General features: G+C 46.9%; 2 protein-coding genes across 3 annotated transcripts in view; one reads left to right on the top strand and one right to left on the bottom strand.

Moving 5' to 3' along the window:
* The window catches only part of LOC116827472 (NACHT, LRR and PYD domains-containing protein 1a allele 5-like), a 33,633-nt gene extending 31,939 nt beyond the window's left edge, over positions 1–1,694 (bottom strand). For both annotated transcript variants that reach the window (XM_032785034.2, XM_075065916.1), the window contains exon 1: positions 1,413–1,694. In XM_032785034.2, the coding sequence (XP_032640925.1) occupies positions 1,413–1,647 (235 nt within the window). In that variant the 5' untranslated portion in view covers positions 1,648–1,694. The remainder of the gene's footprint in view (positions 1–1,412) is intronic.
* The window catches only part of LOC116815086 (uncharacterized), a 669,588-nt gene that overhangs the window by 616,577 nt on the left and 38,202 nt on the right, over positions 1–14,809 (top strand). The window lies entirely within an intron of this gene.

Below are 14,809 nucleotides of genomic sequence, written 5' to 3'. Positions count from 1 at the left end.
AAGCCTGGAGATAAATGTGAGAAGCGACATATGCTTGTTTTGTTAAAATATTATGTTTGCTATTGAAGAAAAAAATCCAAAATACTTAACGTTGTTGTTTTAGTTAAATAAAACAATTTAAATGTCTGTCAGGTGATGTTCTCCTCCTAATACAGCATGGCAAAAAAATCCTCCAAATATTAATGATTAACCTGTTGAATCAGAGATAGTCCACCTCCCAGTGACTTCATAAATATCTGCTTCAATTACCTTTGGTAAATGAAATAACCAAACAATCATTCATTTTCTCATATAGCTGTAAAACTAACCTGAAAAGTTTTCAAAATAAATCATTTAAAAATGTATAGTGTGTACCCTCTAAAAATGAAACCTACTTCTATCTCTGAGTTGTGAAGAATATGTATTAAGGTTATAACAACCAAAAAGAATGCAGTTTTTTTTGGAAACCATGATTAAATCGAGTCTTCCTGACTCGAGATTTAAATCAAATCCACCCTGCATGCAGGGCCCAACACGGCAGGGCACCTATCCAGATAGGAAGGCAGGCTGGTTTTCTGGTTAAGGAACTAGCAAAGAGCTCACAAAATCTGGATTCAATTTGCAGTTTGGCCACAGACCCATGTGACATTTGGGGAAAGTCACTGTCTGGGCTTCTGATCCCCATTATTAACCTCCCATTATCTGCACTGTCTGTTTAGATAGGGAATTCTGAGGCAGGGACTGTCTCTCAAGCATGTCTGTCCAGGGCCTGGCACAAGTGGGGCCCCCAATCTCCATCAGGGTTTATGCAGTACCACTGCTCTCATGTGAGTAACCCACGCTCACAAGCAGCATGGGAGCTTTTACTGATTTGACCTTTCCACCCACAGTTCTCCCACTCTCTGCTTTTGAGCAGACAAGTTCTCCCATAAGGCCATGCAAAAAAAAAAAAAAAAGAGCCAGGCCCTGGGCAATCTGGGGTCATAGCTGCCAACTTTCACAGGGTAACTAAGCACCTCGACTTTCACAAGAAGCCAAAAATCAAGCTAATCCCATTTCAAGCCAGTCCCTAAGAAGCCCAACACTCTATGTGACTAGATCCCCCCGGCGTGCAGTCTGGGACTGTGGTGGGCCTGCTATGCACCCCTGACTCTCTCCCCCCCGGCCCCTGCTTGCCAGGAGCCGATCAAAAAGAAGAAGCCACAAGCTAAAAACTACCTAACAGGCAACTCACAAGCCAATGAAGCCAAAAACAAGCCCAATCTCAGCATTTTTTGGTGTGGGTTTGGCATGTGTGTCTGGGATGCTTGCCCATAAACCATTGCACCTGGGCCCACGGGGGCCTGTCAGCAAACCCTGTAAGAGATGTATATGCATGCCGCAAAACGTGTTGTAACTCAAGTGAAGAGCAATCGAGTCAGCTCTAGATTTACCTTTCTGGAATCTGGCTTCAACATCTTCCAGGACTTTCAGAACCGCTTTCGAATCCCCTCTGCAGTGCCTGGGAAGCAGGTCAGTTAGTGCTGCAGGGTCAGCTGGTGTTTTGGGGATGGGCTCAGATCCCCCCTCCAGCAGGACTTCACTCAGTTTATCCTTGAATCCCTCCAACTCCTCCTTGCCCAGGGCTTTCAGCTTCCTCAGCAGGTCACTTCTCCCAGGGGCCTCCATGCTGCTTTCTGATCAGCCTGGCCAGCAGAGAGAGTCAGGAAACTGCAGCTCAGTGCTGAGTGCCACGGGAAGCAAAAAGATTGTTGCCCCTTGAGAAGTGGGAAGGACTCAGACTGCTGGAACACGCCCCATTACCCCCTACACCCTTCAGCACTTCCTAATTCCTGCTACTTTAGTGAGATCACACTCTCCAATCAGGGTGCTGATTAGGTGGAGCTCTCGGCTCTGTATAGCCTGTGACTTTTACCCACATCTGACATCTCCTGTCCAGAGATCAGAGGGGTGTTTCTCTCTCTCTCTCTCTAAAATACGCCTGGTTTGGATCACTGCTGTTTAACTGACTGTGCTGTTATAGATGTGGGAATTTAATCAGAGAATGTGTCCCACAGTCTGAACCTCAGTGGAGGAGTCACTTTGGATTTACACCAGGATCACTGAGATCAGAATCCAGCCCTGGCAGTACTGACTGCATTAGAGTCGCTCTGGATCACAGCAGGGTAACTGAAACCATAATCAGGTCATAACTATTATCTTTAGTGGAGTCACTCTGGATTTACACTGGAGTAACTGAGATTAGAATTGGGCCTTGCTTCCATTGACTTCAGTGGGGTCCCTTTAGATTTACATCAGGGTCGCTGAGATCAGATTCTTGACAGCTGCATATTTTTAAGTGCTCTGCATATAATGCCTAATTAATTGGCTCACACTACACCTCTTTGAGGTAGATATCATTAACCTCATTTTACAAATGGGGAAACTGAGGTAGAGAGCGGGAGGAAGTGACCAAAGTCACACTGCACGTCAGTAACGGAGCTGGGCTTAGAACCCAACAGGTCCTGTGTCCTAGCACCACGTTTGTCTGTTTTGGAGAACTTTAACTTTAAAGTGTTAAAGATCAGCTCTCATTCTGTCTCTGTCGCTGAGCACTAAGCTACACTGGGGGAGACGTTGGGGAGAATTAGCTAGTGTGTGGATTCACGCGGTGAGAGTTATCAGTGGTGGTGGTGGGGTGTTGTAAGGCACTGAAAGAGTTAACTGTACTGACTGATTCTGTGCCAAGCTGCCTTTAATAAAGCTCTTATCTCTGTGCCCCTTGTTCCTGCCTGTGCCACGACAAGACAGGCAGTGGCAACGGATTGGACCCCGTCTCTCCAGCCAGAGAGAGGCCATGGAAAAGGAATAAATGAGGACGGATGAAGTGAGAATCCTCTGTAGTGTGAGGGTTTGTATTTCTCACCTTTGAGCACCCAAGCAGCCCCCAGAACAGGCTGAGCAGAAAGTCAGAGGAAGGCCCAGATCCACCAAGATTGTAGGCACCTAATTCCCATTGAATTCCATGCAATTAATTTGACCTTGGTCCTACCACAGTGCAGGGGGATGGATTGGACTAGAGGATCTCTCAAGGTCCTTCCCAGCCCCGCATTTCTATGATTGATGGGGGCAAAGCAGCGGACACGTCTCAGCCACTGTTCCACTCTGTCTGCAAACATAAAATGCAAGTTTTGGGGGTCCATACAGAAGTAAGTGTCTGAAATGATCTGCCCTGTGTTATACAGGAAATGAGACTGCATGATTTAATTGTCCCTTCTGGCCCTAAACATCTATGACTCAGGCAGCCATCAGCGTACCAGCCACACAGGTCACATTGGGAGGGGTTTCTTCATGATCAGGAAGGCTGGAAGTGTACTTTTTTATTAAAGACAATCTTTGATTCTGTACAGTCAAATTATGCCAGGCGCAGCTTACACTCATACAAGTGAAGTGGATCTGGTTGACAGGGTGGATGTTTAACAAACTAGATCAGTGATGTTAAAACCCTTTCAGTCATTCCTAGCCCCTATCCCTATTTTGAAAAGGAAATACTTAAAAACAAAAAAAACCAACCATTCAGTTTCTCTCTAATTCATTTAAGCTGTGGTTACATTGTTAACTGATCCAAGAGGAATGATTTATATAAACAAAAAACCCAGTTTTTCCCATGGTCTTTATGAGTGACTTAGTATTCACTCTTCCGGCTAGCTCAATAGCAATGAGACATTCCAGCTGCAAGCCTTTCTGGAAGGTTTGCATTAGTCATACACAAGGTTCTGATGGGGGAAGTTTTACCCTTTGTTTCTTAAACGCTTTTATAAAAATACAATCCACGCATAGTTTGGCAAAAAAAACTTTACCTAAACTTTTCTTTTCAGCAAAAAACGCAAATTTGGGTCAACAGAAGCATTTCATAGATTTGTGTCAATTTCAGCAAATTGTTTTGGTTAAAAAAATCTGTAAAAAATCAGAATATTTTAACATATTTAGAATATCTCAAAATTACTTTTTCCTTTTAAATTGCCTTGAATTTTATTTTTAAAGTTTTTAAAAGGAGAAAGGGGAGCTCAAAATCAAAATGAAAGATTAGGATGCGTCTCTGCAGTGCAAAGCCAAGCACAGCCGCTTTTTGGAGATTGAAGAGGAAAGGGCTGTGTGGGGAGAGAGAAGCCAGGCTGCCTTAAAGAGACAGACCTAGCAGTGGGAAGAGACATAAAGCAGAGAGCTTTGGGCAGTGGTTAGTCAGTGTTTCCGGTAACATCTTTAGAAGATCAGTGTATTTTTGAATAGTTTCTCGTTGCATCAGGAATGCATAATGAGAGAAGAATTGCAACCTTGCATCATAGAATACCAGGGTTGGAAGGGACCTCAGGAAGTCATCTAGTCCAACCCCCTGCTCAAAGCAGGAGCAAGCCCCAGACAGATTTTTACCCCCAGTTCCCTAAATGGCCCCCTCAAGGAGGGAATGCCCAACCCTGGGTTTAGCAGGCCAGTGTATAGGGGTGTCATTTGTGGGGGCCCAGGTGGGTGACTTTCATACAGGAGGTGTGCTCCCAGGCAGAGCTCCTAACTGCAGCGTGGGCGTTAATGTGAGTTCTGCAGAGGACAGGTGCCCCTAGAGCAGGGAGTTGGTATTTTGTTTACAAACAGAGGTAAGGTGATTAAGTTCAGAAAGGGCTGGTAATTGCCTATAAAACAGAAATCCCTCTGCAGGGGGTGGGGATGTTGGAGAGAGAATGCGGGAGACCCAGAAGAGCCAAGGTTATATTCTGACAAGAGGGGAGATTTGAGGAACATAAGTGAAAATAAGGGGTCAAAACCCAGGGAAGGGACAGCAGTGGTATAGAGAGGTACCCACTCTACCTGGGGTACTTATGTGGTCCCATCACCCTAACATCTGAGTGCCTCACAACATGAGTGCCCACCTTAACTGATTACTCTTGTTACAGTTATGGCAATACCCATTTGTGTGTGTGTGTGTGTGTATGTGTTCCTACTGTATTTTCCACTACATGCATCCGATCAAGTGGGTTTTAGTCCATGAAAGCTTATGCTTAAATAAATCTGTTAGTCTCTAACAAGGTGCCAGAAGTACTCCTCGTTTTCTTTGCTGATGCAGACTAACATGGCTACCACTCTGAAAAATGTCTAACCTATTTGTCCTGGATAAGATGGCTCAGATATTTAAGTATGAAGAGTACAGTTATTGAGCATATGTTAATATCTGTGAGCTGAGGCGCTGATGGCAATAGAAGTTTTACTTGATTAAGAACTAGAAGATTTGACCCTCCAACTTTCTTTCACAACAAAGAGCTGCCCAGAGCTCCTGTGCCTGTTTACTTTCCTTTCCTGCATGTGATGGCCCTGGAATACCTCAGAAGTCTCAATTTTTTCCCTCAACTTTAAAATGTGGAATTTTCTTGGTGTTTGGTTTTAAATATTCTCCTGCGAGAACTGCAACTCAATCACTGGAGTGTTGTGTTTAAAAGCCTGCTGGAAAGTAACTAGCCTTTAAACAGAAGGGAAAGTGCTGTTGCCAACTCAGGTGATTGTGTCATGAGTCTCATGATAATGATTGCTTTCCTTAAAGCCCCAGCTCCTGGAATCAGGTGGATGTGTGAGTTCAGCCTTCAGTCTTAAAGAAAAATGAAGTTTCTAGCCCTCGTGGCTGTGGAGAAAGCTTCAAACTGAGACTCCGGTGCACTCTAAAAGCTCAAAGAGCAGCAGGCAAATAAAAAAAACTCCAGAACTATTATTTTTACACAATCTCATGATTTCAAAGCCAGTCTCATGATTTTTGAACATTTGGGGATTGGCAATTCTGTAAAAAGTGACTTGAAAGTGTCAGTTTCACTTCTTTTTAAGGTCAATTTTTAGTTTATTATTTGCAGTGGGGTAACACCCCTAGAGCCCAAGGCAGGTGCAGTATAAACTCACAGGGCCTCACCCTAGTAGGATGTTTCCAGAGTTAAATGATCTCTTCCAAGCTTGGCAGACTTCAAAAAAGCGATAGTAAGTCATCTCGATTTTTCTACAGTGGTTTCAATTGTTGGCTTCAAGAGTCAGTAACAAAGTCAGAACAGACATTGAAATTTTAAACCTAACCAGCGTCCCTTAAGTGAGTTGACACAAGATGTGAGAACTACTGTTAGAGCTGAATGGGTCTAATCATTATTTAATTCTTCTTTTAAAAAAATATATATATAGAAATTTGACACATTGTTCCTGTTAGCTAATTTGTAAGTAGCCCCTGGAATCATGGGCAAAGTTGCCCCCCGCCCAAATCTAAAATGGCGCCTCTGCTGGAGATGAGACAGCCGATGTCTTGAGGCCATCAGGGCAAACTCTAGCTCAGAAGAAACTGCCTGATGTTTTGATTCAGCAGGAGGAAAAAAGCGATCCCTGCAGGCCATCAAAGGTGAAGATGAGGGTGAGTCATAACATGGATGCTCGACAAAAGAAGCTGCCAAAGCAATGCAAGAGAGCAGAACACCTGAGCACCCCTGAATGAAGATTTTGCCAATATAGAGCACCCGTGTTTCAAGGAAATATAAGGCAGTGGTATGAAAAATACTGGGCAAAGCACAACCCAGGACGCAACTGGACAGTCTGAGATGCAGCAGGCCCCCTAAGCTGGAGTGGGGTATTGAATTAACTCCTCCCATGTGTGACCAAAAAGGTAGCTCATTTGTCAAACTTCATGACAGCTGAGCAGCTCCCGCTAGGTAGGTCTGGGAACCGTGTCAGCAGCAGCCTGCTGCCTGTGTGCCACAATAGCGGCTTGTCTGAGAGCCCCTCAGCTGTTTTTTCAGGCTTCATTTTGTGCTTCCAATCCAGCCTGGGGCTTGGAAAACGTGGGTTCAGTTCCCTGCTCTGCCACAGAATCCCTGTCTGACCTTAGGCATGTCACTTAGTCTCTGGGCCCCACTTCCCACTTGTAAAATGGAAAAGCTGTACTTCCCTACCTGAGGATGAATGGATTAGAAAGTGCTCAGCCACTATGGAAACTGGGGGCATGTAAGGCCTTAAGATCGATAGGCAGCAAGGCCCTTACATCAAAGAGGTAAAAATATTGATATTCTAGTAGCCAGCAGCAATGCATTACATTGAGCTAGAGATCTTCATTTTTCCCAGCTGGAGGCCTCATTCCCACCATGTCCTCCTCATGGCAGAAGAATATAATGTCTGTTGTTAAAACCCTGCTTGAACTGGCCACAGTTGTGATGGGTAGAGGTGTCAAAGAGACAGAGCTGCCAGCAGAGCAATCTCTGGAGGGGAATCTATGACTTTGGAATTCACTCCTGCTCAGCTTGCTTTGAAAGAACCTGTTTCTATTCAGCTCACACTGCTAAGTCCATCTCTGAACAGATATTTGGGGAAGTCTTGGGTGTGGGGTTTCAACAGGGAGGTGTGGAGAACTTGGAGGAGGGTGGATTTGGTAACATCTGTTTTCTAGCTGGCTGCTCTAACCACTAAACACTAACCCTTCCCCTCCCAAAAGCAGGAGATAGAACCCAGGAGTCCTTACTCCCCCTACCCCCACAGCTCTAACCCGTAATCCTCTCCCAGTCAGAGCTGCCGATGGAACCCAGGAGTCCTGCTGCCACCCACTGTCACTACACAAACATTCACCACAACAGAATACTAGGTGTGTGAAGGGGTAGAAGATTTTAACAGTCCTTGATGTCAGGTGATGGACTCAGGCCTGGTCTGCATTAATCAACTGGCAATGTCACTCAGGAATATGAAAAATCCACTTCTCCGAGCAATGCCATTAAGCTGACCTAACCACCCGTGTGGGCAGCGCTAGGTAGATAGAAGAATTCTTCCATCAACCTATCTACTGCCTCTCGGGGAAGTGGATTAACTACAGCCGTAGGAGAACCCCTCCCGTCTACACTGTCTACAGCAGTGCCGCTGCAGTGTTTGTAGTGAAGTCATAGCCTCGGGCAGCCAGGTGACTCATCTGGAACTAAGATGTGAAGTGGTTCTTGTCCCCCTCTGGAATGAGCTCTGGGAGTGTAGTAGGGCCTAGTGGACTGAAGGAGTAGGACTGGGACACCAGATTTCTGGGTTCTATCCCAGTTCAGGGAGAAGAATGGAGAGGAAGATGTGGAGTTATGACTCTGACTCCTTCCCAGAGCTGGGAATGGAGTCATCTAGAGAGCTGGAACAGACTGGGAACCTGGGTTCCATTCCTGATACTTTAGCGCCCAGCAGGGCAGTGCAATGGAATGGGATTGGAACAGGTGATTGTGTAGACAAGGTGAAATCGGCCTTGACTTAGCACAAAAGAGCCCAGGGAAAAGACCCCGAATAGGGGGTGCACCAGGGGCAAATGGAAATTAAGGAAACACCCTGTTTATGAAAAGAGACAAAAAGTCAGGAACGGTATAATAGAAAGAAAGGCAGAAGGCAGCACTTTGCCAGCATGAGCGTCTCATGGAAAGTGGATCGCAGCTCTGTCGACTGGACAAGCACAGTACACGAGAAAGGAACTTGCCAGCAAGTACAGGCTCTAGGATGCATTTTATATTGTTCTTTGATCTATAACCAGACATTCGAACTCCTTATACTTGCATCTATTTGAATCTTTATCAAATAAACTTATTTGGTTTTACTAGAGACACCTGAGTGCTGTCTGCTAAGGAGAGCGCTGAACTGCAGTGAAGCTAGTGAACTGGGGGGCACTACTTCCATGGAGGCAGCGAATCTGTATGCATGGTGGGTGTTCAGAAGTTGAGGTACTGGGCACTTGAATGTAATGAAGTGGGGTGCACAGACAGGTGAGAGAGAGCTGCGATGTAAGCAGGACTCCGGGGCTAACTGCAGAGATTTAGCCACAGTTTCTCTCTGCTGTGCCCCACAGGTATTGTCAGCTTATCAGGCTCCTTCACCCCATCTGCCATGCTGAAAGTGCCACAGTATTTGACAGGCTGGATTTCAAAATAATGGTTTCCCTGTGTACAGGGAAGTAAATTAACCGCTTGTCTTGCTGTTATGCAAACAAAGCAGGTTTTTTTTCCATTCAGTTTCAGTGCCTGCTGAGCTGTTCCTCACCGTGAAAGCCCTGGAGGGGGGTGCTCAGGATCCCTGGGTTCTATTCCTGGCTCTGCCACTGCCTGGCTGATTTGCGGGTCCACAGACAGTGTCTCACATGATGCGAAACTTTTTTTTTTTATTGTCTTCTCTTCCATATATCCCTTACACCAACACTAAAGGAAAACAGGTTTGAGACTCCAGATTTTACACTGGGGTCAATGCAATCAGAATCCAGCTTGGATGCCACTGAGTTCAGTGCAGTCACTCTGGATTTACACTTACTTACCAAGAACAAAATAACCTTCAGATTTGGCCCTGTATCATAGTGCAGGCTCACAAAGGGACAGAGTCAAAGTTTTCCTTTCACTTTGCCAATTCTGACTCTTATTTATATGAAGTATCAGAGCGGTAGCTGTGTTAGTCTGGATCTGTAAAAGCAGCAAAGAGTCCTGTGGCACGTTATAGACTAACAGACATAGGAGCATGAGCATTCGTGGGTGAATACTCACTTCGTCGGATGCATGCATTTGACGAAGTGGGTATTCACCCACGAAAGCTCATGCTCCAATACGTCTGTTCGTCTATAAGGTACCACAGGACTCTTTGCTGCTTTTATTTATATGAATTATCTTCATTTCACTTTTGCAATCTTTATGTTCCAGTAATTACATATGTATGTACACCCATTCTCTTTCTCTGATCTCCTCTGGTTATTATTATTATGGTGAATTGGCAGTGAGGACTCATAGGTTCTATTGCCATCTTTAGAAGATGAGTGGGGTCTAGGAGTCAGGAGCCCTGGGTTCAATCCCAAGCTCTGGGAGGGGAAGGGGTCTACTGGATTAGAGTCGGGGGGGACTGGGAGTCAGGACTCCTGGGTTCTATCCCCAGCTCTGGGAGGAGAGTGGGGTCTACTGGGTTAGAGCAGAGGGACTGGGAGTCAGGACTCTTGGGTTTCTCTTCCTAGCTCTATTGGTAAGTGTGCGTGACCTTGGGAAAGTCCCTTCCCTCTCCTCAGTTTCCTCACCTGTAATCAAAACATATCAATGTATTTTACAGAGGTAAACTGCTATATAAGAGCAGTGAATCAATATTATTTGTTCAGGTCTGGCCCTGTGCACAGAGCTGTAAAAATCTCCAGGGAAAGATAGCCCCTGCCCAGACCTCTGACCATCCAGAAGACACATACTGAGGCAACTGGATGCACTGGGAGACCCCACTTTGCATCCTGCAAAGGGATCAATTTGGACAGACCTCTGCATCCACACACAGGGTACGCCTATTCTTTGAGCTGGAGGTGTAATTGCCAGTTTGAGGAGACAAACCCATGTAAGCTTTCATTGAGCTAGTGCACTAAAAAGACAGTGTCGTCACAGCAGTGCAAGTAAGTGGCATGTGTAATGTCTCAGACAGGCACATACTGAGTAGCTAGCCCCACCTGCCACTCAGACTGATGTAGCTCCACTTGAATCAGAGCTATTGCAAGGACCTGGGGACTGAAACAGGGTCTGCAAAGTTGTGGGGAGAAGACGGGCTGATATTCCCACAGTGCCACCAGGAGACTGTGCAGTTTTGCAGCCAGGGAGCATTTCTGAGAGTAAGCGCCCCAGGAAGTACTGCATAAGAGTCTCCGAGTGATCCTCTGCGCAAGAGACCCCCTGTGGCCCTCTGATTGGCCAAGTGCTCCTACTTACCCCCAGGAAGTTGTCTGGGCAATCACACAGACTTTGGCTTGCTGCAGTGCCAGACTCCACCTCATCTCCTGATTCCTGGTCTCTGACACCAGCCCAACTCTGACCCTGACTTGTCTTCACAGGACCTGGCCTTGTGATTCCTCCAACTCCAGCCCGGTGACTCTGGTCCCCGGTGGGCAGACTGCAGCCCAGCTGTGACAACTAGGCCAGAGCACCTATGGCCCAGTCCCTTAGAGTTTTCCCAGACCCATCTCCCTGGTAAGGGGCGTGTCTACCACCACCCACTGGCCCCCAGAGGGTACTGGACCCCCAAGAGCAGGTGGTGCAACTCCAAACGGAAAACCATAAGCTGCAGTCCCAAATGGTACAGCTCCTTGCAGAAAGTCAGACACTCCACAAACAGCTAGCACAGTCCCAGGAGGAAAATTCCATGCTCTGGGCCCAGATGGGTCCTCTGCTCTCTAAACTGAGCCCAGCACTAGCATCACCCCAACATTTTGATGGGAACAGCCAGAAGTTGTGGGGTTTCCTGAACCAATGCTGTCTCCTTTTCCTGCTCCACCCTCGAGCGTATCCCACCAACCAGGCTGGGATGGGACTAGCGATCAGTTTGCTTACTAGAGAAGCACTGGACGGGGCCTCCCCCTGCTGGAACGTGGCAGCCTGGTGTTAATGGACTGGAACGCCTTCCTGTGAACATTTTCTGCAATCTGACACCTCGCATCACACTCGCTGAGTGGAAGCTGCTCTACGAAGGCTCCAGGGCCAGCAGTCTTGTATGCTGCCTAGTTTCGGCGACTCACAGCTGATGTTAAGTGGAATGAGGTAGTCCAACTGCATCGTTTTTTGGCATGGGCTTAATGAGGAAGTAAAAGACAAGTTAGCCCACACTGAGACCCCCAACCAGCTTGGATGCATTTATCAACCTTCTCTCTCCTCACCGACAACCAGCTGTGAGTGGAAGGAGGAGAGTAGGGGCACTGTGGTAAACGTCTGTCTCAAATCTGGACTTAGCGTTCAAAATCTGAGTGTTTACTGTGAACCTCCCCCAAGCTTATACCCAGCTTGGATCTGATATCGCTGCCACCAACCAGGATTTTATATTTAGGGTTCCTGGTTACCCCGATCACCCCAACTTTCCTGGGGACCCCCCCCAAGACCCAGACCCTGGGTCTCCTATCTCATCCCCAGCTCCCCCCCCCTTTTCCTGGGTGAGCCTGGGCGATGCTATACTAACTCTCTTGAATGCAAAACCAGAGAGCTATTTACCTCCCCGAGGCTAGGCATTCAAACCTAGTCACAGCTAACACACCAGGAGATTCCCCTCCCTTGTCTCGTAGCAGCAACTAGAGAAAACCTCAAACACAAGAGAACAGAGTTGATTCTGTCTCTCTTTCCCCGTAGCCTGTTCCCACCTGGGGACAATAGGAAAGTCAACACAGAAGGTAATGCTCTCTCCCCCTCCCTGTCTTCCCGTGAGGGAGACAGATACCTGGTACAGAAATTTCTATCCCTTTGCCTCACTAGGAAAAGAAACTCCCACAATTTAAAAAGAACTTTATATAAAAAAAAAAGAACTTACATATACTAAACTCTGCATTAAGAAATTCAATACAGGGAATATGGCTTATAAGAAAATAGGAATAAACAGCCTGATTTAAAAAATAGCCCAATTAAACCAGTCCAGCAAATCAACACCCATGTAAATACAAATTAAAGCACATCACAGCCGATTACTTTGTTTTCTTTGTACTCACACTTGATAGTAGAATATTTGAAAGAAGATAGAGTTAGAAGAAAAGCTTGTTTACTCACAGCCGAGGAAAACAAAAAAGACACAGAACAAAGCCAAAAACCTCCAGAGGTTCCCACCCTTACTTTTGAAAAATCCGGTTTCCCGATTGGTCCTCTGGTCAGGTGTTTGGTTCCCTTTGTAAACCCTTTACAGTAAAAGAAAATTAACCCTTACCTTACCTATCTACTTATGACAGGCACCCTGCTATCATTCAGCCACACCTTATGCCAAAGACCAAAGCCCAACCATGAACCAACGCAGGTTGACCTGGGTCATTGATACTTGACCCTAGAAGAAAAGGCACGGAGATGGCGCAATAATCTACATTTTTGTAATGGAGCATCAGGACATTCTCTTCTCATGTGCCCATTGCGAACCTTGGCCCGTGAGGAATTGGGAAATGAGTGAGCCCAGGCCATATAGGGGGAACCAGCCTGGACACCGTGATCTGGAACTACTCCCCAGCCCTCAAAAGAAACCCGATCCAGGATTCATGGGTCCTTCCCACACTTCCAAGTCTGAATAGAGTTACGTACTACAAATGGGGACAAACCCAGTGGGGCCTGATCAGATCTAGGGCCACTGATAACTTCATAGATGCTAAAGCCGCTTGAGCACTATGAACCCCCTCCATTTAAATCCCACTTCAGTTCTCACAGAAATGATAGATGGGTGCCTCCTGTCCCCAGGGCAAGTGTCTCAGGAAACAGTACCCCTTGAGGCTATAATCTGGGGCCATCGGGAGGTTCAACGTAATCCATTCCCCACATTTCCCCCAAGTTCTTGGTGCCACCTGGCTGGAGAAGCATGTCCCTTGCATCTCTTGGAGAGAGATGAGGATCAACTTCCGCTCTGAATACTACCAAAGGGTCTGCCTGTGCACAGCTGACCTCAACCTTTTGATCCCAGGCTCCTGCAGCCCACACTTTGTCTTACACTTCTGGCAAGAAACACTCCAGCTAATGGACATTAATGCTTTTACCCACTCTGCATATCACCCCCAGACAGGTGGGCAGCCGGAGAGGGTGAACCAAGTAATAGAGCAATACCTGAGGTGCTTGGTCAACAACCATCAAGTCAACTAGTTCTCCCTCCTTTTGCATGCTGAGTTCTCTTATAAAAATGGCGACCACACCTGCACACAGGGCAGAGTTCCTTCTTTGCCAGTTATGGTTTCCACCCTCACTTCCACCCCACTTTGCCAGCAGCCTCCCTGAACCCAACAACTGCTGACTGTGTCCAACAAATTCACCATATTTAGGAGAAACTTAAGCACCACTTCAAAAGACATGAAAAGGGACTATAATTGACACGCAGACTGTCAACACCAGGGAGGCCCAGCTTTCACGATAGGCCAAACAGTTTGGCATGCCACAAAACACCTCCGTATGAACAGACCATCTCGCAAGCCAGGCCACCAGTTTCTCGGACCCTGCTGGATCTGTCAGCAAATCAACCATGTCACCTTCAAATTGCAGCTCCCTCAGTCTCTTAAAGTACAGCCTATTTTCCACGTATCCCTCCTGAAGCCTTATACAGAGGACCTGTTTCCCACCTCTGCCAGTCCAGATCCAAGGACATGAGAAATATATAGTCCACGCAATCCTTGACACTAAAAAGCAGAAGAGGAGACTGCCTAGTCAACTGGCAGAGCTATGGTTTTAAAGAACACTCCTGGAAACCTGCTACGAATCTCCATGCCTGGGACCTGGTAGAAAAGTTTCAGCAGGATCACCCAACTAAACCCAACCTGGCACCCGCCAGAGGAGGGGTGCCCCTGAAGGTACGTGTAGGGGGGTAAATATAAGGATCCAGGGACTAGAACTCAGGCCTGCAGAGGCACAGCTGGAGAGCTGTGGGGAGTAGGCACTGCAGGAAGTCCTGCCCAAGAAACCCAGAGTGGCAGTACCCTGAGGCCCTCTGATGGGCCAAGTGCTCCTACTTAATCCCAGAGGTTACCCTAGGAAGTTGTCTGGGCAACCACACAGACTTCAGCCTGCTGCACTGCCAGACTTCTCATCTCAGGATCTCCAGTCTCTGACTCCTGCATGACTCTGACCCAGATTCCTGCCTCTCAAGTCTAACCTGGTACTACCTCTGGTCTCCAGTAGTTGACCTCAGCCTGACTGACCCCGACTCTTGTTTATGGGACCCTGGACTTGCCATTACTCCAACTCCTGCCTGGCCACTCCTGTACCTGGTCGGCAGACCTCAGCCCAGCTCTGAATGCTAGGCCAGACCACCAACACCCTGGTCACTTATGGTGGGTCTCCTCAAGCTGGGAATCACACCCCCAGCTCGAAATGTAGACATATCCAGA

This window comes from Chelonoidis abingdonii, chromosome 4 (genome assembly GCF_003597395.2).
Source record: "Chelonoidis abingdonii isolate Lonesome George chromosome 4, CheloAbing_2.0, whole genome shotgun sequence".
Classification (NCBI taxonomy): domain Eukaryota; kingdom Metazoa; phylum Chordata; order Testudines; family Testudinidae; genus Chelonoidis; species Chelonoidis abingdonii.
Note: the sequence above shows the minus strand (reverse complement) of the source record. Positions and strands in the feature narration are given on the sequence as shown.